Here is a 24,905-nt window from a genome sequence, read left to right on the forward strand (position 1 = left end):
GACGAGGCCAGTTTTGAATAGCATCAACTTTATTCAATTGGGGCCTAATCAGACCTCTGCCTATGGTGAAGCCCAAGTATTTGACCTCCTCCATTGCGAGGCAGCACTTCTTTGGGTTAGCAGTTAACCCTGCCTCTCTGATTGAGTCCAGTACTGCTTGTACTTTAACCAAATGGGACCCCCAGTCTGTACTGTGAATTACCACATCATCCAAATAGGCAGCTGCATATTTTCTATGGGGCCTCAAAATTTTATCCATCGCCCGTTGAAAGGTTGCTGGAGCCCCATGCAACCCAAAGGGTAACATCTTATACTGGTACAGCCCCTCCGGAACCGAAAAGGCTGTTTTTTCTTTGGCGCTATCAGATAAAGGTATTTGCCAGTAACCTTTGGTCAGGTCCAATGTGGTGAGAAACCTGGCTGTTCCCAGCCTTTCTACAAGCTCATCCACACGGGGCATGGGGTATGCGTCAAACTTGGACACCTCATTTAACTTACGAAAGTCATTACAGAAGCGTATGCTACCGTCGGGCTTCGGGATGAGCACTATGGGACTGGACCACTCACTGTTAGACTCCTCTATGACTCCAAGTTCTAACATGGTTTTAACTTCCTTAGAAATAGCTTCTCGCTGAGCTTCAGGAATCCTATATGGCTTTAAATGAACCCTGACCCCTGGTTCTGTGACAATGTCATGTTTTATTATGGTCGTTCGGCCAGGCAGCTCTGAAAATACCTCCCTATTTTGGATGAGAAATTCTTTAACCTGATTGTTCTGATCAGCTGATAATGTCTCTGACACCTTCACTGCGGGAAGCAATCGGGGTGAAGACACCGAAGGGCAAGGCTCCGCTGACAGAGACAACCTATCTTTCCAGGGTTTGATTAAGTTAACATGGTAGATCTGTTCGGGTTTTCTCTTTCCCGGCTGGTATACTTTGTAATTAACCTCATTCACTTTTTCCCTAATCTCAAATGGACCCTGCCATTTAGCTAGGAATTTGCTTTCCACAGTGGGTACCAAAACAAGAACTCTATCTCCAGGAGCAAATTCCCGTATCTTGGCACTCCGGTTATAGACCCTCTGTTGAGCACTTTGGGCCTGTTCCATGTGCTCTCTGACAACAGGTACCACGGCTGCAATCCTATCCTGCATTTGTGTTACATGCTCAATAACGCTTCTATAAGGAGTGGGCTGTCCTTCCCACGTCTCTTTGGCAATATCCAACAGCCCTCTGGGGTGTCTACCATACAACAAATCAAATGGAGAAAACCCCGTAGAGGACTGAGGGACTTCTCTGATGGCCATTAACAAGTAGGGCAACAAACAATCCCAGTTTTTCCCATCTCTCTCAACAACCTTTTTTAACATACTTTTTAATGTTTTATTAAACCTTTCCACCAACCCGTCAGTTTGGGGATGGTAGATGGACGTCCTGAGGTGAGTGACCTTAAATAACTTGCACAATTCTTTCATGATCCTTGACATAATTGGAGTACCTTGGTCAGTCAAAATTTCTTTTGGTATTCCCACTCTACTAAATACCTGCACCAGCTCCCTAGCTATCGCCTTGGTTGTGATAGTGCGTAAAGGGACAGCCTCAGGATATCGAGTGGCATAGTCCATAATTACCAGGATATACTGATGGCCCCGAGCAGACTTTAACAAGGGCCCCACGAGATCCATGGCTATTCTGTCAAACGGGACCTCTATAATAGGCATGGGAACTAGTGGGCTCCTGAAATGGGGTCTAGGGGCATGATACTGGCATTCAGGACAGGAAGAACAATATTCAGACACTTCTTTATAAACCCCTGGCCAAAAGAACCTTTGTAAAACTCTTTCAGTGGTTTTTTCTGCCCCTAAATGTCCTGCGGTAACGTGACTATGAGCTAAATCTAGTACCGTTCTCCGATAAGGCTGGGGAACTACCAGCTGTTCCACCACATCCTCACCCCTTTTGACAATGTGGTACAAGAGCTCATTACAGATGGCCATGTGGGGATACGTAACCCTGTCACCTGGTACCACAGGTTCCCCATTAACAATCTTAACATTCTCTCTAGCCTTTATTAAGGTAGGATCCTTTAACTGTTCAGACGCAAACAGATCCTTCTTTACCTCCAGGTCAGGCACGCTTTCAGTTCTAACTACTATGTCTCTGTTCCCGGCAAGAGGGTCCTCACTGGACTCCCCATCTGTCACTTCCCCAGCCAAACTAGCAAAAGGCAAAGGGCCAGAAAGTTCAGAAGACCCACGTACATCCATAAAATCACCGGTATTATCAACTGGCTCTTTACTTCTCACATCTGTTGATAACCGTGATTCCCACAGTTTCCAAAAATGAGGAAAATCCCTCCCTATTATGGCCTCATGCACCAAGGTAGGGACCAGTCCCACTTTAACCATTGCTGACCCACAACAAGTTTCTATATTCACCTCAGCAGTGGCATAATGTTGGGTATCCCCATGTATGCAAGTTACCCCAATAGGTATTTGCTGGACCTTTAAGGGGTTCACTAACCCAGCTTTCACGAGGGTAACTAAACTTCCTGAATCTAGCAAGGCCTCTACCCGGTTACCTTCTAAGAACACATCACACATTTGTTTTTCCAGCTCAGGTGAAGGTACCACAGTACAAGCTAACCTAGCAAAGAAAGACATTCTGCGACATTCAAAGGCAGCATCACATTGCATGGGTTCTTGCGTGACTGGGCAATTGGCAATAACATGACCTGGCATACCACACCTAAAACATTTAACCACACGATTATCAACCCATTTGGGCAGCATAGACCGTTCTAGCCCCATTGGCCTGTTTCCAGGGCCAGTGTTTACAGTCTCTCCAGCCTTGCGTTCTCTTAACCGCCCAGCAACGTTTTCCCACGGAACAGTCTTACCAGTCTTTACTGAAGGGCGCTGTCGAGGACCTATGGGTTGCTGGGTGGTCATCAGTAGTTCCTCTGCTGCCAAATACCTCTCTACCATGTCCACTAATTGGTCAGCAGTACCCGGGTTTCCATGGCTCACCCACTTGCGCAGGACCATGGGCAAAGATCTCAAGTAGCGGTCCATGACGACTCTTTCCACCATCTGGGGACCAGTTAATGTCTCTGGCTGCAGCCATTTTTTTGTTAGCTGAATAAGGTCGTGCATCTGGGAGCGCGGAGGCTTCTCCATGGCGTACAGCCAACGGTGCACCCGTTGTGCTCGTACTGACAGCGTGACTCCCAGGCGGGTCAGGATCTCAGTCTTTAGTTTATCATAGTCCCGAGCCTCAGCAGGGCTTAAATCAAAGTAAGCTTTTTGGGGCTCACCTGACAGGAAAGGTGCCAGCAGACTGGCCCACTGTGCTTTCGGCCAGTTCTCACGCTCGGCAGTCCTTTCAAACGTGGTCAGATAGGCCTCCACATCATCAGCCTCTGTCATTTTCTGCAGGAAGTGACTGGCTCGTATAGAACTAGAGCTGGTTGGAGCACTGACGGCCACATCTCCAACCCGAGCTGCAAGTCTCTGCACCACTTCTGTTAAGGCCTCTCTATCCTGACGCTGTTGCCTGTAAAGTTCATCAACAACTGCCTGCTGTTGTCTCTTATTTTCCTCCATTGCCACCTGCTGTAGTCTCCAATTTTCCTCCATTGCCACCTGCTGCTGTCGGTTGGCCTCCTGCTGAGCCGCTGTAGCTTGCAGCAAGGCTTTAAGCAGATCCTCCATGTCAACAGATTTTTCAGGCGGCTTTGCAGCTGCTTTCACCCAGGACATATATCAAACCCTCAGGGGTGAGTCTCAGTAACTTCACACTGGGCTGTATCTGCATAAACCACCGTTTTCTGCAGGCCTCACAAAGCTGCTGCTTTCACTTATGCGCAGAACGGCCTGCTCGCATTCTCCACCAAGTTGTAACACTGTAGGGGTGCAAGGTGCCTTTTCCCGGGGAATATGGCAGCCCGCAGCAGCTGAGGAACAACACAAGTCCAGTTTCTGGTACAACTGACCCCGGCCAGTTTTATTGAAACAGAAAATAAAACAAACCCCAAAATAAAAATACCTTGCCTGTCCGGCACTAACTAAACATAAGATGTTCCTAACTGTCACTAAACAAAACACAGAGTTCTTCAGTACATACTGTATAGCTTACTTGCATCAGAAAGCGTGTCTCTCACACACAGATCCTGCAGCCTTCCCAGGCAGTCTGCCCATACTAATCAGGTTAGAAGCACTATATCACTCTTACACAGCTGAAACCCTGATTAGCCCTCTGTGAGGCCAAAGACCCGAACTGGGCCCAATGTCTAGAACTCGCCTTATCTCTCTCTCAGAGCCTTTTCCCAGCTTTTACAGCAAACTGAAAAGGTTCAGACAAAACAAAAAGCATTTTTCCTAGAAGTTAACATTTTCTAAAACATGTAAGACAAGAACCTGGGACAAATATACCTGCCCTCAAACACTATCCCAGTGTTCTTGTCACAATATATATATATATATATATATATATATATATATACACTGCAACACAGTAGTGCTTTTTTTGGTTACCAATTAAGATGAAATTATATCAATTGTAAAGCGCAATGGAATTTGCTGCGCTATATAAGAAACTGTTAATAAATAAATAAATGTATGTGTGTATATGTATAAATATAATTGGTGTAGTGCCCGGCACTTCAGTCTTTCTGTCAAGATATTTTCCAAGTGTCAGGGCCGTCTTAACAGCAGTGTGGGCCCCTGGGCACAGCAATACACTGGGGCCCCTACCCATCCTCCATTGGTGGGGGATGCTATCAGCGGCAGCTTTGATGTCCCACGGGCGGTAGGGGGTGTTCTATCTTCCTCTCAGCATGTAGGACCTGGAGCAGTAATTTCTGCTAATTGCTCCTTTACTGCACAGATGGGGAGGGAGGGAGAACACTAAACTGTAGAATGGAGCATTGGGCTGAATGAAGGATGAAGGTGCCCTGGTACATCACTTCCGGGGTGGTAGGGGGTGTTTAATTCGCAGGGGAGGGGTGGATAGAGGAGTGGGCTTAATATTCATCATTTTCTGGTGGGAGGGCAGCTTGCTTGACTGCAGATATCTCCAGTTCCTGGAAATAGATTTCTTAGATTTGAATGGGATAACATATTAGAGAGTCCCTCCTTTCAGAAGGTTCTGGGGACTTGGGGATCAGAGGTCAGGAGCCAGAGCAATCCACTAACGAAAATATAAAACTGCATATTAGGCGTGTGGAGCTGGAGCAGGGACCAGCTGCTTGACGGCTGATATCTCTGGTTCTGGGCATAGTAGAGACAAGCTGCCAGTGTCCACCGAAAGGGGAGAGTCCCAGATTTTGGAGTACACTCTAAGTGAGACAGAGCCCGAGAGATCTGGCTGGGAAGAGCAATTAACAGGCTCGGATGGGGACCAATGCTTTGAAGTCAGATATCTCTGGTTCCACAGGTCCGATTTTCAAAAATCTGGTACCCCTGGAAAGAGGGGACCCCCAGCTATCAGTATATGGCCCTTATACTCCTGGGGCCCTTGGGCAAGAGCCCATTGAGCCCATACGAAAAGACGGCCCTGCAAAGTGTCTTCCAAGAATAAATACAAAGACTGGATTTGGAGGCATGGTCATAAATATCATAAGATGTCCACATACTTCTACATTTTGTTTTTAATTACAAAACTGTCCCCAGTTAATGCAGAGGATGAGATCGACACTTCAAACATATCATGAGCATAATTGTATAATTAATACACTAATGTATATGTAAGAAATTTGTGTTAATTCATTTGCCCTCACTGCATGTGGCAAGAGCTGCATACATGGCTGCGGATACTTTCCTCGCTTGAATAATACTGTATGTATGCGCTAAATAGAACAGACAGATGCCCATGTAAAATACATGTTTAATAGCTGCCTAGATTTTCAGTTCCATTGTGTAGTCTGGACACATCTGTTACATTCTATTCACAGGCAAAGGTAACTATGAAACAATTTGCTACTTTTTAACAAAGCCTATTGAATCAGAGTTAAATATCTGGTCTGAAGAACTATGGGGCCGATTCAGCATCAGTCGCTATTATGCTAAAATCACTATGAAGCGATTTCAGCACATGTGCGCATGCACGTACACCGTTGTGGTGACGGGGTGCAAACACAGCACTTTGTGGGTGTCGACGCACTGTTTGGGGGGCGCATGCCGGACAAATATTTATGCAAAACATGCAGGAGTAGGCAGACACTGTCTGCCTACTTTGGTGACATCACAAGTTGGACAGAAGTTAACATGATGAAAAGTTGGTTAGATGTGTGGAGCACTGATGAAAAGTTGGTTAGATGTGTGGAGCACTGATGAAAAGGGTATCCGGACTCCAGGTCGACAACAAAAAGGTCGACACACCTTATGTCGACGCCAATTGGTCGACACACCTTATGTCGACATGGACAAAAGGTCGACATGGACAAAAGGTCGACAGGAACAAGGTCGACATGTAAAAAGGTCGACATGAGTTTTTCGCAATTTTTTTCTTTTTTGGAACCTTTTCATACTTAACGATCCACGTGGACTACGATTGGAACGGTAATCGGTGCCGAGCGAAGCGGAGCGAAGGCACCATGCCCGAAGCATGGCGAGCGAAGCACTAATTGGGGTTCCCCGTCATTCTACGAAGAAAACGACACCAAAAAAACATAAAAAAACTCATGTTGACCTTTTTCCATGTCGACCTTGTTCCTGTCGACCTTTTGTCCATGTCGACCTTTTGTCCATGTTGACCTAAGGTGTGTCGACCAATTGGCGTCGACCTAAGGTGTGTCGACCTTTTTGTTGTCGACCTGGAGTCCCAGACCCGATGAAAAGTTGGTTAGATGTGTGGAGCACTGTTTTAGTTGGACAGACAGGTTGGATGGTTGGAAGTTTGGAAAGTTGGAGGAAAGTTGGTCTGATGTATGGCTAGCATAAGTCATTGATGACCCAGGTTAAAGGGATAATATCGTCAGCCTATTTTAGGGAAATATATTTTCACCACCTATCTGTTCAGTGCCCACTGCAAATAAATCAGAAATGTGTGAAATAATAGGAAAACAGTACATTAAAGTAATGAAATAATCAGGATTGGTTTACATGTATATTTTAGGATCAACAGGACTGTAAGCAGCATGACAAGACAAACAAGGGCATTGTCAAGACAAACAGGGGGATTGATGGGACTACAGCTCCAGGCCTGCACATAAAAATCGACCCATCGCCAGGATAGCATGATGATGACAACATGGTCTGAGCAGAGCTCCTCCACATCTCACTATAGGTCCTTTATCATTTTCAGCCAGCCCTCTGTCTGTCTGTCTGTCTGTCTGTCTATCTATTTAACATGTAGGTTAAAATACGCTTACATGACATGGTCAGCAGACGTATGGTGTGAGTAACCCTGCATGACTGAGCTGCTCAGAGAGGTTTAGCGACCTGTCACTTTTTTAAAATTTTGCGTCTTAATCACAACACAGATACAGTGAAATACCACTGCAAGTGAACTACAGACCCTGGGTTACAACTTTAACTGCACAGGAATTAGTTTTTAACATGTACAAAGTCGCAGATGAAGCACATGGGAATTTAGTGTAAGAAAAAGCAGCAGCTGCTGTACCGTAGCACTTCGTATATACAGTAGATTCAGACTCGGTCACACACAGAGATAGATGTATAAATGTCACACATCAAATTGATCAGTGCAATTTAGCAAAGACATTTTGTTGCTTCTAGTTTTATTTGTGCAAGTAAGATGCTCACTTTGATTAAAAAAATATTTTTATATAACATTTAGGTTAACATAAGCATACCTTACAATTTGAGATGTCATATCAGCAGATACTGTTAATATCTGCTAATTTTCTACATAGCAGTGACCTTTCTACCAAAGTTGAGTGACATCACCAAACTTGTTTATGATTTAAGCAAATCACATGGCCAGCAAAGTGAAGTGAAATATCACATCCGGCATGCATTTTTCCCTATCTATCTATCTATCTATCTATCTATCTATCTATCTATCTATCTATCTACAGGTGAAGGAAGAGGCGACACTCAAACAGACGTCTTTAGACAAAGAATAACGTGGTCAGTTATAGACGTTATTCTTTGTCTAAAGACGTCTGTTTGAGTGCCGCCTCTTCCTTCACCTGTATCTAGAGGTTTTCGCCTCCAGGAGGGCATCGCAGCATTTATCACTGTTAAGAGGAGTGCCGGGAATACAGCATTTTATCTATCTATCTATCTATCTATCTATCTATCTATCTATCTATCTATCTATCATTATTTTCATATATTTAGGTTAAAATATGCACAACTTGGGGTCATTGTGATATGTTACCTTTCTACCAAAGCTGAGTGACATCATAAAGGCTGTTTATGATACAGGTAGGTGAAAAATCACATCCTACATCTATCTATCTATCTATCTATCTATCTATCTATCTATCTATCTATCTATCTTAACTATAGGCCCTTGATCAAATGACATGTACTTTATCAGTAAGTCACAGTTTTTTTTCCACGTAATAAAAGAAGTGTTTTCTTTTGTACCTTCAGCTGGCACTACCTGTAACTGCTAAGGGGGGATATTTTAAAGGATAGGCAAGTAATAAAAGGGTTATTTTAAAGTATATGTAAAGGATGAACAAAATAAGTTATATTTGCACAATATATCCGACAGTTATCATAGATCTATATTTTTAGTTTGTCTTCTCATCAGTATATGTACTATGCATACTGTTGACCACCAATTTTGTGTCATCTAATGTCAGTCACTCTAAAATTCACAGAGCTGGGATTTTCAAAGCTAAATACATAAGTACTATTTACATATGCAGATGAGTGCAAGCTATTGTTTTTTATTGTCAGCTATTTTCTGTAAAATGGCTGGCTGCCATGTCCTTTGGTGGGATTACTGAGGGGAAGTTTTAGCATATACCTGTAGTAAAAGCTGTCATCATCACAATGACTTCTAGTTTCCACTTAATGATTTGAGATGCAGTAGAAACATTAACACCAGTCTAGTATTTGTGAAGTGTTAACTGTTTTAGAATGACTGTATTTATTGATAAAATAGGGGGAATTCAATTAGCTTTGTTAATTTAACGGGGGTGAAAAAAGATGGAAGCCTCGCTCTTTAGCGACAGGACTATTCAGTTGCAGACCTTTTTTGTTGCCTGATTAATTAACCTGTTATCGGGTGTTAACACATATCCAGGATGAATTCCCGAAACTACTGTATGTATTAATGGGTTTGAGAGACCCAGTAACAGGATATTTCAGATCTGCTCAGACTCAAAAAGAAATCCCTGTTAAGTGCAGAGTGCAGGCTGTCTTCAAGGCTAATTGAATAGCCCCAGGGGATCAATTAGCCCACGGTAAATTACCACTGCTAACTGAATTCCCCCTCAGTAGGGCTACTGTGTACAATACTCTATGGTACATTGCATCCAAAATAGATATTTTGTGGTACTTGTTAAATTACTAATTGGAAACTAAGTAATGAGCCTAGGAACTTTTTTTATTTTATCAGTTTTATTTATCTCAGTAATATTTACTTTTCAGTCTAATGGGCCTCATTCTACGTTGGATGGTATTCTGATATTTACACAAACAGCCGATGTTTATTCATCTGTGCATGCATCAGAATCACACCATGCATGTGTTCAATGGTGTCGAGAGGGGGGAGGGAGCAGGTACTAATTACCCGGGCCTGGGCTCGTTTGATGGTCCCGGAAGGGATCCAGGTCCGCTGCTCCTCCTCAAGTATACCTACGTCTTAGAAGGGAGTCCCTCCTCCGCGGATGGCGCCATCTTACCAGTGACATCTTCAGGAAAAATGCAGCCGCACCCTAAAAGCAAAGACTGTGCCACTGTGTCAAAGTATTTGCTCTCTAGTGCACTCCAGTATCACTGGGAAGATGGCGCCGGCCAAGGAGCAAGCAAGGTAAGATGTAGTGCTCCCTCACACCTCCCTTCTGTGGAGCGCGAGCAGCCCTGCAATTGATTTTTTTAAAGTCATATCATTTTTTTGGGGGGTGGCTGGTACTGCTCTCTATGGCCCTGCATGCGTTCCGACTCTGGGCCTAATTCAGACCTGATCACTAGGCTGCATTTTCGTACAGTGGGCGATCAGGTCTAAACTGCGCATGCACCGCAATGCGCAGGCACGATGGACAGGTACAAAGTGGATCGTCGCTCAGCGATGGGTTTGTACGAAGGATCCGTTCGCACGGGCGTTCGCAAGGAGATTGACAGGAAGAAGGCGTTTGTGGGTGTCAACTGACCATTTTCTGGGAGTGTTTGGAAAAATGCAGGTGTGTCCAAGCGTTTGCAAGGACGGCTCCTGACGTCAATTCCGGGACCAGACAGGCTGAAGTGTTCGCAGTGGCTGAGTAAGTTCTGGGCTACTCAGAGACTGCACAAAATCTGTTTGTACAGTTCTGCTACACATGCGTTCGCACACTTGCAAAGTGAAAATACACTCCCCTATGGGCAGTGACTATGGGAATGCAGGACTGCAAAAAAACCCTAGCGAGTGAACAGGTCTGAATTACCCCCTCTGTACCTATAGAGATGCAGTGCAGATGTAGAAGGACAGAAATGTAAGGGGCATTCCTAGACAGGAAAGAAAAATGTGGGCACTATAACGTGTTAATAGTGTATACTTCGTTAAACAAATACAGCTGATAGAGCTGCTCCTACAATATAGGTGTGGATACCTACAGTATATGCAATGAACAAAGTAGAAAATGAAATAGGGCTGCTCATAAAACTGCTGCTGATATGTTGTTGTTTTTGTTTAAAAAAAAATAACAACAATTATACCAATTGCATGTAATAATATATTGCAGACCTTTCCTCTCCTGATCTGTCCCCCTCTGTCCTCTCTCTGGTTTCCAGCTGCCTCTCGGCAATCTCCTCCTGGATGTCTGAGCACTCTCTGAAGCTCTACATGGACAAAACTGAACTCATCATCTTTGCCCCATCCAGAGTAACACCCCCGACCAATATCTCTATCATCTGGATAGGAGATGCTGACCACTTTGGGGGGCTGGGCTGGGTTTTCATATCATTAGGCCTCACCTCTATCACAGAAAAATGCCACGATTCGCATCCTTTAGCCCCGCATCCACAATACGGAATCTTGCTTTCCCTGCTCGTCTACCCATCCTGCACGCTCCCCTAGGAAGCATGTGGTATGCAGTATATCCGCCTGTTCTTCCAGAGGTGCGGAGGAGTACATGAAAAATTGTCTACCACAACTTCCGGGAGAGTAGACAAATATACATTAGGGGCTGATTCTGAGTTGGATGCCGATGCAATCTTTTTGCAAAGACCTTCTCTGGTAAACATTAGTGAGTCTGAATGTACAAGGACTGAGACACCCACTCGCAGCATCTATAGACATTGCATTATCGTTTAGTGCACTTTTAGATGCACCATCAGTTACCCCATCAAAATTGACACCTGCCCTATATCAGGTGTAGTTTCTCTGTCTGAGTATGGCCTTCCATGAGAGCGGTTGAGCGTTTCTGTACGCAACTGCTTTCAGCCACATTCATGCAACACTCCACTGTGTGTCTTTTTTCCATTCATCATCCACGAACTAGAACAGAGGCTTAGGGGGGCCTGGACCCAGGTTATAAAGTTGCATACAAATTTCCCAAATTTGCTTGCTAAACAGGTGGTCTAATCCATTGCCCAGCCTGAATTGTGTGACATTACATTTTCAGTGAGAGGAGTTATAATGGCAAAGGGACACTGTAATCTGGCATTATTTGAACTGGAGGGCACTGTAATGTGGCATAATCTGATCTGCTCATTGTAATGTAGACTGGAGGGCACTATAATGTTACATGGAGGTACTCTATGTCATAATGTGAATTGGGGATACTGTGTGGCATAATGTGTACTGGCAGCTCTACAATGTGACATAATGGGAACTATGATGGTACATAAAATGAACTAGGTCACTTCTGTGGGTCTAACTAGGGCATTATTATCGTAGAAAATTAATTAGGGCACTCTTATCTAATATATAAAAGAAAATTGAATGTAAACTATTAAGAAGGAAAGAATTATCTGAACAAGTTATTCAGTTTCTTATGCAAGTAAGAAATAAGTTATCCTCTAATTTATTATAGGATCTGGAGTACCTTCATCTCATGGGCGAATCTGAATTTGATGTCATGAGAGTTGAAACACCCCAAATATTACGGGTGTGGTATGGAAGGTAGATAGTAACTAGGTCGACAGTGTCTAGGTCTAGGACCTTTTGACCTGTCAACTTAGAACATGTCGACCTAGAGACCCTGTCGACCTAGAAACCCTGTCGATCTAGTTACTGTCGACCAATAGTGGTCGACCTAGATAGTGTCGACCAAGTTACTGTCGACTTAGAGACCGGATCCCAATATTACAGTTTCAAAATGATGGGTTGAGAAGGGTCTGACTGTATCAACCTTAAGGTACAGATAGCAGCCTTGAGCATGTTGCTGGATCGGAAACTGTCTGAAGACAATTTTGTCAAAGGTTTCTTTCAAGATACTGTATGAAAAGAATATGGCCTTAAGTCAAATCAATCCTAGCCCTATGGAATCCGAATCTGATACTGAAATTCAGTCAGAAGGGTCAGTGAATTACAAGTGTTATGGGCCTTTCTGCCCATATCTTCATATCTTGCCAGATAAAGATGTTCTAAGAACACATACAGCTCCTTTACCAAAGACAGTGTCAGCGTTTCATTAAACCAGGAGATTTTTTTGTCCTAATCTTTCCCACAACCTAAAAGTGAGAAGGAAGAAAGGTTGCATATGCTGAACTTATTACAAGCATTTTTTGTCTATTTAGATAGGAGTGAAAAACTTTTGTAAAACAAAGTATTTGTTTTACATGTAGGCATAAAGAAAGGTGGTGCACCCATGAAGCAAACTATTGCCAGGTGGATCAAGGAGCTAATTATATTTGTGTATGAGGAAAGTGGTCATAAAATTCCATAAAATCTGAAGGCACACTCTACCAGTGTTGTTGCAACTTCCTGGGTTAAGGACGGTTGTGTATCAACGAAAGACATGTACAGTAGCCACCTGGCCATCTGTTCACACTTTCTCTAGTCACTATGCTCTGGATTTGGCTGGTGCCCACTTTGACAGTGATGTCCTTGAAGGGACATTGTGGTGAATTAATAAAATTGGGTAACTAAGCATGAATTTTTGTTTGTTGGACTATTTGTTACCCTCCCTATATTATGCTTTGGTATATCCCAGAGTAATGGCTGCCAGGAAGTAGTGTAGAAGAAAACAGCAAATTATATTTACCGATAATTTCGTTTCTTCAAGATACTTCATGGCAGCCTATAATATACCCTCCCTTTTTAGTGTGTTTTTTCACAGGATCCGAATGTGAGGAGAAAAGACTGAGGAGGAAGGGGAGGAGTAGTTCTATATACCCTAAGTGGGCGGTCCCTGAAGTGTGAAAAAACTTCCTGTCTAGAACTAAGGGGATGGGATGCAATCCCAGAGTAATGGCTGCCATGAAGTATCTTGAGGAAACGAAATTATCGGTAAATATAATTTGCTATTTTTGTGCAGCTCTGCTAACAAAGTGATCGCACACTTGCACAGCGATTTACCCCTCCCCCTGTAGGTGGCGACTATCTGATCGCAGGGCAGCAAAAAAACGCAGCCCATCGATCAGATCTGAATTACCCCCTAAATTAGATAAATCTTTTCTGTCTGCAAGAGACTCCTGGGTCCCTGCTAAAACTGCCTATGAGTTGTAATCATTGAAGATATGATAATTTATCACTACAATGATGTTACATAATCATTATAAAATATATTGGTTAACTTTTTGAGGGTTAGTTAGGTACTACTTTATACTGACTGCACTTCAATTTTGACTTTAGTGCCCCTTCATATAAACATCTTAAAATAAATTTTAAACTTGCCTCAGCATGTGGTAGAAGTCGCACCAAGAGGGAACAGCAAGGAAAAGCAGTATACTCTTGTAAATCAGATGGTGCAAGAGAGTCCAGTTTTTTGGGTGGCAAACCTGTCTTCAGTTTTAGCTGAAATCCTCCAACATTAAGTTTCCCTTCATTAGTAAAGACACGGAGCATACAATTCCCTATATAAGGAACAAATACAAGTTAAATGCATTAACCGCACAACAAACAAAATATTCAAAACTATACTTCCTAAAAATAATATTCAGGATTATAATTATGAATGACTGTTATTTTTTCAATCAGAAATGAAAAAGCCAAAAAATTTATGGATCCTCTACAAAAACAATATAGCTGAATATATATAACTGACTTTATTACCTTTTATTTTCAGCATAAAAGATTAGTTGTCCTAAAATAGATATTGATATAAAATGGGGATATCAGTGATATTTGTCACTTACACAGAGGACACATAGGAAACACCAGAGTTTTTCTTAAGGACAATTAGTGCATGAGGGGCCTTATTCATGTCCCGTTGGACCTGAAGGACATAGCATAAAGTACTGATATCCGGTACTATGCTCATGTGTTGGACCCATACTGTGCATGTGCAGTATGTGTCTGCAATTGTGGATGCAGGACGGCATCAGACTGTCAGTGACTGATAGTATGACGATGTTTGGAGGCAGTGAGGGGGCGGCGACAGCCTCCGTTTCTCAATTTGGAGATGTGTTGCTGCCGTTGTGGGGGAGGGACGTGGCCAGGATCTCTGTCCGAGGGTGGAGAATTCCTGGCCTCTTGGTTGCTCCTGTGGCGGGCGGTTTGCACGTCCCTATGGCCAATGGTGTTGAATATGATCTGATATGGCATCCTTGGATGCAGATCGGATCAGAAATGCATGCAGTAAGTGTGACGCCTCCTGTTGCATTAACATATTAGCACTATCGCTGCTGCTTTTATGTTAACAGCAGCGATACCAACTCCAATCACAACTGAATCAGGGCCATGATCTGCTTTCAGTTTAAAAAAGGTCACTATTTGTACTGTGTGGAACTTGGGATATTGCTGCCAAAAAATAAATAGCTCCATGCCTACCCTTTCCCATTTATTCCTCACTGTACTGTCATGGACGTGAACTGTTCGAGTTTGCGAAGAGTATCAAGAAATTAAAATAAGTAAATAAGTAAACCAATAACTATCCTACAGTATGCTGTTTAAAAGACGGCAATATTAAGCAATGCTATTTACTTATTTAAATGAAGAATACATTACCATACTGTATGTTCAAAGCATACTTTAAGAATTAGTAGAACAGGCATGTAATTACCAATTACAGCAACATTTCCTGAATCTAAGTCCACAGTAGTCACTTGAAACAAAATATTTGTATTAACATTTAGTTTTTCATCCTCCTTATTTAGCAACTGGCAGAAACTGAATACAGGGTTTCGGGCTGAACTGTTGATTCTTGGCAAAATGGAGATTGCAGGCAGAGATCTCCTTCCAGGCTTTAGAATTTGTGCAGAGACCTGAAGAGAATTTGATATTAGTTATTTTACTTGCCGGGACAGTGGGTACTGTACATGTAATTATAGCCTACTTAGAACCATTTCAATGAATACCAATGACCAGGTGTATAAACTGAGAGGCCTACTTCTACCTTTAATTGCAGAGATGTGCAATGGGCATAGCATCTAAGGTACTACTATATATGGTTTAGCAGTAGACATTGCAATACACTACAAAGGATTATGGGTTAATTCTAGACAAAAGGCTTTATAGAACTGATGTGTCTTATATATGTTAGTTCTTACTGCACGTCTGTGAGAGATAAGCACTGGTACTACCCAGTGACTAGTGCATTAATATCAATATCAAAATGGTTTACTATCCAGCAGCCAACTAGTTAGGTTATATAAGGCAAGATAGACAAAAGGTATTCGTCCCCTCACAGAATCTAAGGTTGCAATAAAATGTCTGTCTGTAGTTATCGAAAGATCCGAGCATTTGATGACAAATGACTGTGGCCCCTCATATATGAACAGTACTACGACCCCTTGATGAAGTCAGACTGATGAAACGCATTGGAAACTCCTGTCTTGACCCTCCATATTAAGATAAGCTATTTTTATAGATTTCTGATACTCTTTAATACTTTGTAAACATATTTTATAGTTTATCATCTACCTGTACTCTATTTTTAATTTTCTTATTTTTTTGGTGCTAAATCTTTTTAAAAAAAAGTTTTATCCCCCTCTTTTTTATGTTTTGTGTAGGTGCATGCATGTTTTTTTTAGTCTTTTCAATTTTTATCCTTATACATACACTGCATAATCCCACCCTATAAATTCTATATGATATTATGCAAATTCATGTAACATGTCCTTCTTTAACATTTATATATATGTCAAAATCTGTTCTTAAAATAAATTTGTAATTCTTTTTAAACCCCTAAAAAAATCTCTTTTTATTTTGCTCCATTAATATATACATATTTTTATAGTTCATTGAGGGTTCCTATAAGCATATGTTTTAAAATACCAGTGGTCGCCGAACCCCTAGCACTTTACAATATATCCAAAACCTAATAGCATCTTACCAATGCTAAAACTCTAGGGATTGGCTGACGCCCTCCATTAGGGAGTGTTTATTTGTCAAAGATCTGACTTTTTTGTCTAGGACTTTTCACCATCACATGTGGCGCTGTACTTTCATTATATTTATAGTACTACATCTGATGTCTGATAACGTAGACAAAAGTTGAGCATTACTCTTGTTTTTTGCTTGTTTGTTACTTTTAATTAAGTGTTTCTTTCCTTTATAATCAGTCAATTGGTTTTCCCTGTGTCAAACTATTTATGTCAGAGAACCGAATAACCCAAACAATACACCAGGGTACACCATACTAGCTTATATTCTTGACCTCCCCTCTGTGAGATCCTTGGAGAACAGGAGTGGTGGGGATTCAGGGGGCTAGTAAAAGAGGTGTGGCAATACAATTTGTGTCATCATGGCGCATCCCTTTGCTATACAGACACTATGGGCATAATTCAGAGTTGATCGCAGCAGCAAATTTGTTAGCAGTTGGGCAAAACCATGTGCATTGCAAGGGGGGCAGATATAACAAGTGCAGAGAGAGTTAGATTTGGGTGAGGTGTGTTCAAACTGAAATCTAAATTGCAGTGCAAAAATAAAGCAGCCAGTATTTACCCTGCACAGAAACAAAATAACCCACCCAAATCTAACTCTCTGCAAATGTTATATCTGCCCCCCTGAAGTGCATATGGTTTTGCCCAACTGCTAACAAATTTGTTGCTGCGATCAACTCTGAATTACCCCCTATATGCAACATTGCACAGTAGTGGGCAGGACCATGATAATGCAACTATTAGCAATTGCATCATCATGCCCACTCCCTTCACTATAGATATTTCAGGGTCATACTGTAGTCTAGTATTGGCTACAAGCGCTCATCACCTATACCAGCCCCTTTTTCCTTAGAGCTAGCTTGTACACCATTGTCTCCATGACGTCTGAATTTCTGGTATTAACCAGTCAGAGTAATTGCCTGAGGTGAAAGCAAGGTAAAAAAATACGATCAAGAGTTAGTACAGACAACAAGTACAACACTGGCAAGAAAAAGTAAGGTCAGAACAAGCTCAGCTAATGGTCATGGCAAGTGGAGATCAATTTAAAGCATGTGTTCAGGCTAGATCTGCAAACAGATATACAGAGATACTGGAACCCAATGACAGTACTATAACAGGCGAAGAATAACGGTAAGTATATAATTGCAAATGTATGCAACTGAGACTTCTGAATTGTATTAAGGCTAAAGAAGCCGTTTTAATTAGTATTAGCCTTTTTTTTTTGGCTGATAAATAGCTGAGTGCTGGGGAATAATCTTTTTTCTTACAGCATATTTATTTCAGAAAATGTGCTATGTTTGTCTATTTCAGATAATGATTGCAAATGAAGGCTGTTCTTAATGATGCAAGCAGAAATGACAAATTATGAAAACAATATGATTATTGTAATCGAACCCTTCAAGATCAAGCATAGACCCAAGATGCCTGCAGCAGTTGCTGAGGAAAAAGTGACATTCATAATGTACACCAAGGGAACATTCCTAGGTGCAAGAGAATAGCATTAGCTATTCCCGGAAATTTGGACCAGTAAAAGCCAGAGAGGCTTTGCTAGATTACTGCAGGGTCATACTTAGGGAGGCTCATGACAGATTCCGATGGGCTGGTCCCATATCCCCCTTAGCCAGGCCGATTCACACTCAGGCTGGGCTGGCTCACACTGCTTCCAGTACTTGTGGGTCATTGAAATGCAATCCGGAAGTTAGGCTAGCGGGCACTTCCAGGAGCCGCTAGCCGTGAAAAGTGGTGAAGTTTTTCTACCAATGATGGACCTGGAGAAAGTTAACCAGCCCAGCAGCATCCTCTCCTTGGCCCCGGCCAAAGGTCTCTTCAACGAGCCCGGCCCAGGAGCTGCAGCAAAGTGATGGTCGGAGCCGGGATCACAACACCCACTGCCACTCCAGCTCCTGCACTCTCACTGAACTGGCCAGAGCGGCGACTGAGCACTGAAGGGGACCTGGCAGAGAGGTTATTTTTAATTACATTATTTGCATTATCATGATGGTGTAAAGGATAGGGTGTCCCCGGTCACAGTGTATGGTTTGGGGACTGGACAGGAGCAGGATGTACCTTGTTCTCTGGAGCCAGCTGATCAGGCAGTACTCACAGCCAGCCCTGGGACAATCTCTAATGCAACGTCCTTCAGCCCTATAGCTGCCCAATGTCTGTGATGATGGGCCTATTTATGCGGTGTATACGAATGTAATAGTAACATAGTAACATAGTAACTAAGGTTGAAAAAAGACAATTGTCCATCGAGTTCAACCTATTTGTGGTCTCCTATGCAATTTTATTTTAGGACTAGTTATTTTTATGTTAGGACAAGTTATATTAACTATAATGCGTGACTACGCACCATAACCCTGAATATCTTTATCTCGTTACTACTCTCTCAGGCAGGGAATTCCAAACACGTATTGTCCTTACTGTGAAAAAACCTTTTCGCTTCAATGTGTGGAAACTCCTCTCCTCTAACCTAAGCGAGTGACAACATGTCCTCTGTGCTGATCTTATTGAAAACAGGTCCCTCGCAAACTCTGTGTATTGACCCCTTATATATTTGTAGATGTTGATCATGTCCCCTCTTAGTCTCCTCTTTTCCAATGTGAACATGCCTAGCCTTGCAAGCCTTTCCTCGTATTCCAGCATCTCCATGCCCTTAATTAGTTTGGTCGCCCACCTCTGAACCTTTTCTAGCTCCAGGATATCCTTTTTGTAATATGGTGCCCAAAATTGCACACAGTATTCAAGATGTGGCCTCACTAGTGATTTATATAATGGGGGTATAATACTCTTGTCCCTTGCATCAATTCCCCGTTTTGTGCATGCTAATATCTTATTAGCCTTCTTTGCTGCACTCCTACTTTGGGTACTGCTGCTTATTTTGTTATCTATGTGAACCCCTAAGTCTTTTTCCAGTACAGAATCCCCTAATATTACCCCATTTAGTATGTAGGTGTTATTTTTGGTCTTGCCACCACAGTGCATTACCTTACACTTGTCTGTGTTGAATCTCATTCTCCATTTTGCTGCCCATGCTTCCAGTTTAATTAAGTCGTTCTGAAGAGACTCAGCATCCCCCTCTGTATTTATAATCTTACACAATTTGGTATCGTCTGCGAAAATTGACACCATGCTCTCTAGACATACTGTTAGGTCCTTGATGAAAATGTTGAACAAAAGTGGTCCAAGTACAGACCCTTGTGGCACACCACTTAGCACTTTAGTCCAATTTGAAAATGATCCATTGACCACAACATGCTGCTCCCTATTATCTAACCAGTTACTGACCCAAGTGCATATTGTGCTCCCTAGCCCTATTTCTTGTATCTTATAGATGAGTCGCATGTGTGGTACTGTGTCGAAAGCTTTGGCAAAGTCTAAAAGATTACATCCACCTCCTTACCCTGATCAAGGTTCGTACTTACGGTTTCATAAAAGCAGAGTAAGTTGGTTTGACATGATGTGTCCTTCACAAATCCATGTTGGTTCCTTTTAATGACCTTATTGGCTTCAAGGAACTTTTGAATACTGTCCCTTAGAATACCTTCCAATACTTTCCCCACTATAGATGTAAGACTAATTGGTCAATAATTACCTGGTTCAGCTTTTCTCCCCTTTTTGAATATCGGCACTACCTCCGCTATACACCAGTCTTTGGGAACCATAACCGATTTAACTGAATCCATGAAGATCAAAAATAGTGGTCTTGCTAGTTCAGCGTGCAGCTCCATAAGAACTCTCGGGTGAATTCCATCGGGACCAGGTGACTTATTAATCTTTCACTTTTTTAATCGGTCACAGACTACCTCCTCACATAAATAAGCATTTATCAGTGGGACATTATCTTTGTTGAGATTTTGTGTTAGACCCAGCATTTGGTCCTCTCTGGTAAATACCATTGAAAAAAACTTGTTTAGTTTGTTTGCTATGTCATTATCATTTTTGATTAAGACTCCTATCTTGTCTTTTAAAGGGCCTATACTCTCCTTCTTTACTCTCTTGCTGTTGATGTACTTAACATTTTTTGGGGGATACGCTTTGCTTTCCTTTGCTACTAGTTTTTCAGTTTCTACTTTAGCCACTCATTCCTTTTTTGCATATTTTGTTACAATCCTTATAGTGCTGAAATGACTCCGCATCCCCCTCAGATTTGTATTTTTTAAATGCTCGTCTTTTTTTGTCCATTAATTCCTTTATATTTTTGTTAACCCACATTGGTTTGGAATTTTTATTCCTTTTTTTTTGCTGCTGGTGGTGGGAATAAATTTACGAGTATTTTTAATTAGCAGTGATTTTAATACATCCCATTTCTCTGTAGTATTTTTTTCTTGAAACAGAATTTCCCATTCAATGTCCCTTAATGCTTCCTTCATAATGTCAAAGTTGGCTTTGCTAAAGTTTGGAGTCCTAGTTGAGCCAGTATAGGTCTGCTTATGAAAACTGATATTGAGTGGGACCATATTGTGGTCGCTGTTTCCTATGGGCCCCCCTACTTCAATATTTGATACCAATTCCCCATTGTTAGTTAATACCCGGTCTAAGATTGCATTGTACCTAGTTGGTTCCTCGATTAGTTGAACTAAGTAATTATCATTTAGCGTGTTTAAAAACATATTGCCCCTAGCAGTATCACAAGAATTGATTTTCCAGTATATCTCGGGATAGTTAAAGTCTCCCATCACTACTATGTCTCCTACTCCTGCTGCTCTTTCAATTTGATTCAGTAACAATTTCTCATCAGACACATTTAATACCAGGCGGCCTGTAGCATAACCCCAATAATAATTTCTTTATTCCTTTACCCCCGCATGCAATTTCTACCCATAACGTCTCAATAGTATTTACAGTCCCTTCTTGAATATCTTCCCGTATAACAGGTTTTAGAAACTGCTTTACGTAAATACATACCCCTCCACCCCGTTTATTTAGTCTGTCTCTCCTGTACAGCGTGTAACCCTCTAGATTGACTGTCCAATCGTGAGTTTCGTCCCACCAAGCTTCAGTAATGCCTATAATATCGTATTCCTTACTTGCTGCGAGGATTTCTAGTTCCCCCTTTTTACCTGTAAGGCTTCTGGCATTTACATACATACAATTGAGATATGTATTTCCCCTTATGGTAGGGACATCATACTTCTTATGCAGCAAAGAAGACCCGTAATCGTCATTGGTTACTGTTATTCTAAAACCCTTTTTAGTTCCCATGTTCCCATGCGGTGGCTACATATGTAATGTGGTGCTAGTCATATAATGCAGTGCTATACGTGTAGTGCGGTGCTACACCTGTAATGTTGTGCTATTAGTGTTATGTGGCGCTATTTGTGTAATGCAGTGCTATACGTGTAGTGCTATACATGTAATGCGGTGCTATACGTGTAATGTGGTGCTATATGTGTAATGCGGTGCTATTTGTATAATGTGGTGCTATTCATGTAATAATGTGGTGGCTATGTATGTAATCAGGGGCGGATTGGCCACCGGGACTGGTTCTATTGCACTGGTCCCCTGTGTCTGTGTTTCACTACCTGTGTGTGCTCCCTCCCTGTACTGTGCTGTATGTAGTGTGTGCTCACTCCCTGTACTGTGCTGTATGTAGTGTGTGCTGCCCCTCTCTGTACTGTGCTGTATGTAGTGTGTGCTCCCTCCCTGTACTGTGCTGTATGTAGTGTGTGCTCCCTCCCTGTACTGTGCTGTATGTAGTGTGTGCTCCCTCCCTGTACTGTGCTTTATGTAGTGTGTGCTCCCTCCCTGTACTGTGCTGTATGTAGTGTGTGCTCCCTCCCTGTACTGTGCTGTATGTAGTGTGTGCTCCCTCCCTGTACTGTGCTGTATGTAGTGTGTGCTTCCTCCCTGTACTGTGCTGTATGTAGTGTGTACTCCCTCCCTGTACTGTGCTGTATGTAGTGTGTGCTCCCTCCCTGTACTGTGCTGTATGTAGTGTGTGCTCCCTCCCTGTACTGTGCTGTATGTAGTGTGTGCTCTTCCTCCCTGTACTTTGAAACATATAAGGTTAATAAAAGGGGTTTGTAGAATGAAAAATCAATAAAATCAGAAGTAGATTAAAGGCATTACAGCAGTGTCAGTAGACAGTGAAAGTAGGCATATCAGTCCTTGTATATTCAGACGTACAGATGTGCATCAGGGAAGGGTATTGTAGCAGCATATGCATAAAGGGGGTCATTCCGAGTTGATCGCTCGCTGCCGATTTTCGCAGCGCTGCGATCAGGTTAAAAAAACTGCAAAACTGCGCATACGCCGCAATGCGCACGTGCGTCATACGGGTACAAAGAGCATCGTTGTTGGTCAATGCTTTTAGTGACGAATCTATTCGCACAGCCGATCGCAAGGAGATTGACAGGAAGAGGGCGTTTGTGGGTGGCAAATGACCATTTTCTGGGAGTGTTTGGGAAAACGCAGGCATGTCCACGCGTTTGCAGGGCGGGTATCTGATGTCAATTCCGGGACCTCCGTTGCTAGAATCATCGCACAGGATAAGTAACTACAGGGCTGGTCTTGTTTTGCACAAAATGTGTCTGTGTCACTCGGCTGCACATGTGATCGCACACTAGCAAAGCAAAAATACACTCCCCCGTGGGTGGTGACAATGAGTTTGCACAGCTGCTAAAAGTAGCTAGCGAGCGAGCAACTCAGAATGAGGGCCACAGTCACAGGTAAACAATAGCATAATGTAAAGCAAAGGAGGCCCCAACTGTGTCTATCTCAGAATCAGGACCTCTGAGGAGTGACCCCGCCCTCTTGACAGGTCCCTCCCCCTGAACAGACTCCGCCCTCATTAGGGCTGCTTCCATAAATTTCCCAGGTTGGTGTTCGATCCCAATCCTCCCCTGGGGTGGCCAATCCCGGGATCGGCGGGATCCCGGGATTCTGGCCCACAAATGCCAGGATTTGAATCCCGGGATTGGAGCCTCCAATCCCGGGATTCACGGGATTAGATTGTGCATTGTGCAATTGTGCCGTGAGGGAGGGTGGGTGTAAGTAATCAGGATTTTGGTACTTACCGATAAATCCCTTTCTCCGATTCCACAGGGGACACTGGAGCGCAGTTACAATGGGGAAATAGTAGGCAGTAACTGGGAGCTGGCACTTTAAAACTCAAACACTGTGGCTAGCTCCTCCCCTACTATGTCCCCCCTCCAAGCCAGTCTACGTAAAACTGTGCCCGAGGAGAGCTGGAATAAACTAGCGTTAAAGTAGAGGAGGTTAACGCCGCCATGTAAACCAGGATAACACGAAACAAACCTGGAACCTAACCTAACAAAAGGTTAACCTGAACCAAACAAGCAGTCACATAGTGATCTGCAAACCGTTAAGTGAAAAAGGAGGAAACAGTGCTGGGTGGGCGTCCAGTGACCCCTGTGGAATCAGAGATAGGGATTTATCGGTAAGTACCAAAATCCTGATTTCTCCTTCATCCACTAGGGGACACTGGAGCGCAGTTACAATGGGGATGTCCCAGAGCTCCCAAGACGGGCGGGAGAGCGCTGGGAGTCCTGTAAACCGCTCTGCCAAACTGTGATGCGGAGGCCGCAAAAGTGTCAAACCTGTAGAATTTGACAAACGTATGTCTGCCCGACATAAAGTAGTCATGGAGACCCCACGGGCAGCCACCCACGAAGGCCCCACAGAGCGCGTAGAGTGCGCTGAAATTGAAGACGGAGGTTCCCGAGAAGCTGACAAATAAGCTTGTCTGATGGTCAGCCGAATCCATTGTGACAAAGTCTGCTAAGAAGCCAGCCAACCACGGCGGGCAGCATCATATAGAACAAAAAACGAGTCAGACTTCCGAATAGGGGTGGTCTTCTGTTTGCCGGCGGTCGGGCTCCCGGCGCTCAGTATACCGGCGCCGGGAGCCCGACAGCCGGCATACCGACACTTATTTTCCCTCGTGGGGGTCCACGACCCCCATAGAGGGAGAATAAAATAGTGTGGCGCGCTTAGCGCGCCACCGTGCCCGTAGCGTGGCGAGCGCAGCGAGCCCGCAAGGGGCTCATTTGCGCTCGCCAAGCTGTCGGTAAGCCGGCGGTCGGGCTCCCGGCGCCGGGATGCTGGTCGCCGGGAGCCCGACCGCCGGCCAGCCGTAGTGAACCCCCGAATAGCCGAAGTCCTATCCACAGAGATCTTGAGCGCCCTGACAATGTCCAATGATCTCGAATCCGGAGAGTCCACCGAGAGGGCCAGAACCACAAGTGGCTGATTGATGTGAAAATCGGACACCACCTTAGGTAGAAAAGACATGCGAGTATGGAGCTCGGCCCTATCAGCATGAAACACCAGG

At 43.2% G+C, this 24,905-nt stretch overlaps 1 protein-coding gene across 3 annotated transcripts in view; it reads right to left on the reverse strand.

The window, feature by feature from the left end:
• Window positions 1-24,905, reverse strand: part of LOC135031779 (uncharacterized) — a 935,328-nt gene that overhangs the window by 369,752 nt on the left and 540,671 nt on the right. For all 3 annotated transcript variants that reach the window (XM_063954034.1, XM_063954035.1, XM_063954033.1), the window contains exons 21-22: window positions 15,289-15,490; window positions 13,962-14,140 (exon numbers count right to left, since the gene is read on the reverse strand). In XM_063954034.1, the coding sequence (XP_063810104.1) occupies window positions 13,962-14,140; window positions 15,289-15,490 (381 nt within the window). The remainder of the gene's footprint in view (window positions 1-13,961; window positions 14,141-15,288; window positions 15,491-24,905) is intronic.

Source organism: Pseudophryne corroboree, chromosome 2 (assembly GCF_028390025.1).
Source record: "Pseudophryne corroboree isolate aPseCor3 chromosome 2, aPseCor3.hap2, whole genome shotgun sequence".
Classification (NCBI taxonomy): Eukaryota; Metazoa; Chordata; class Amphibia; order Anura; family Myobatrachidae; genus Pseudophryne; species Pseudophryne corroboree.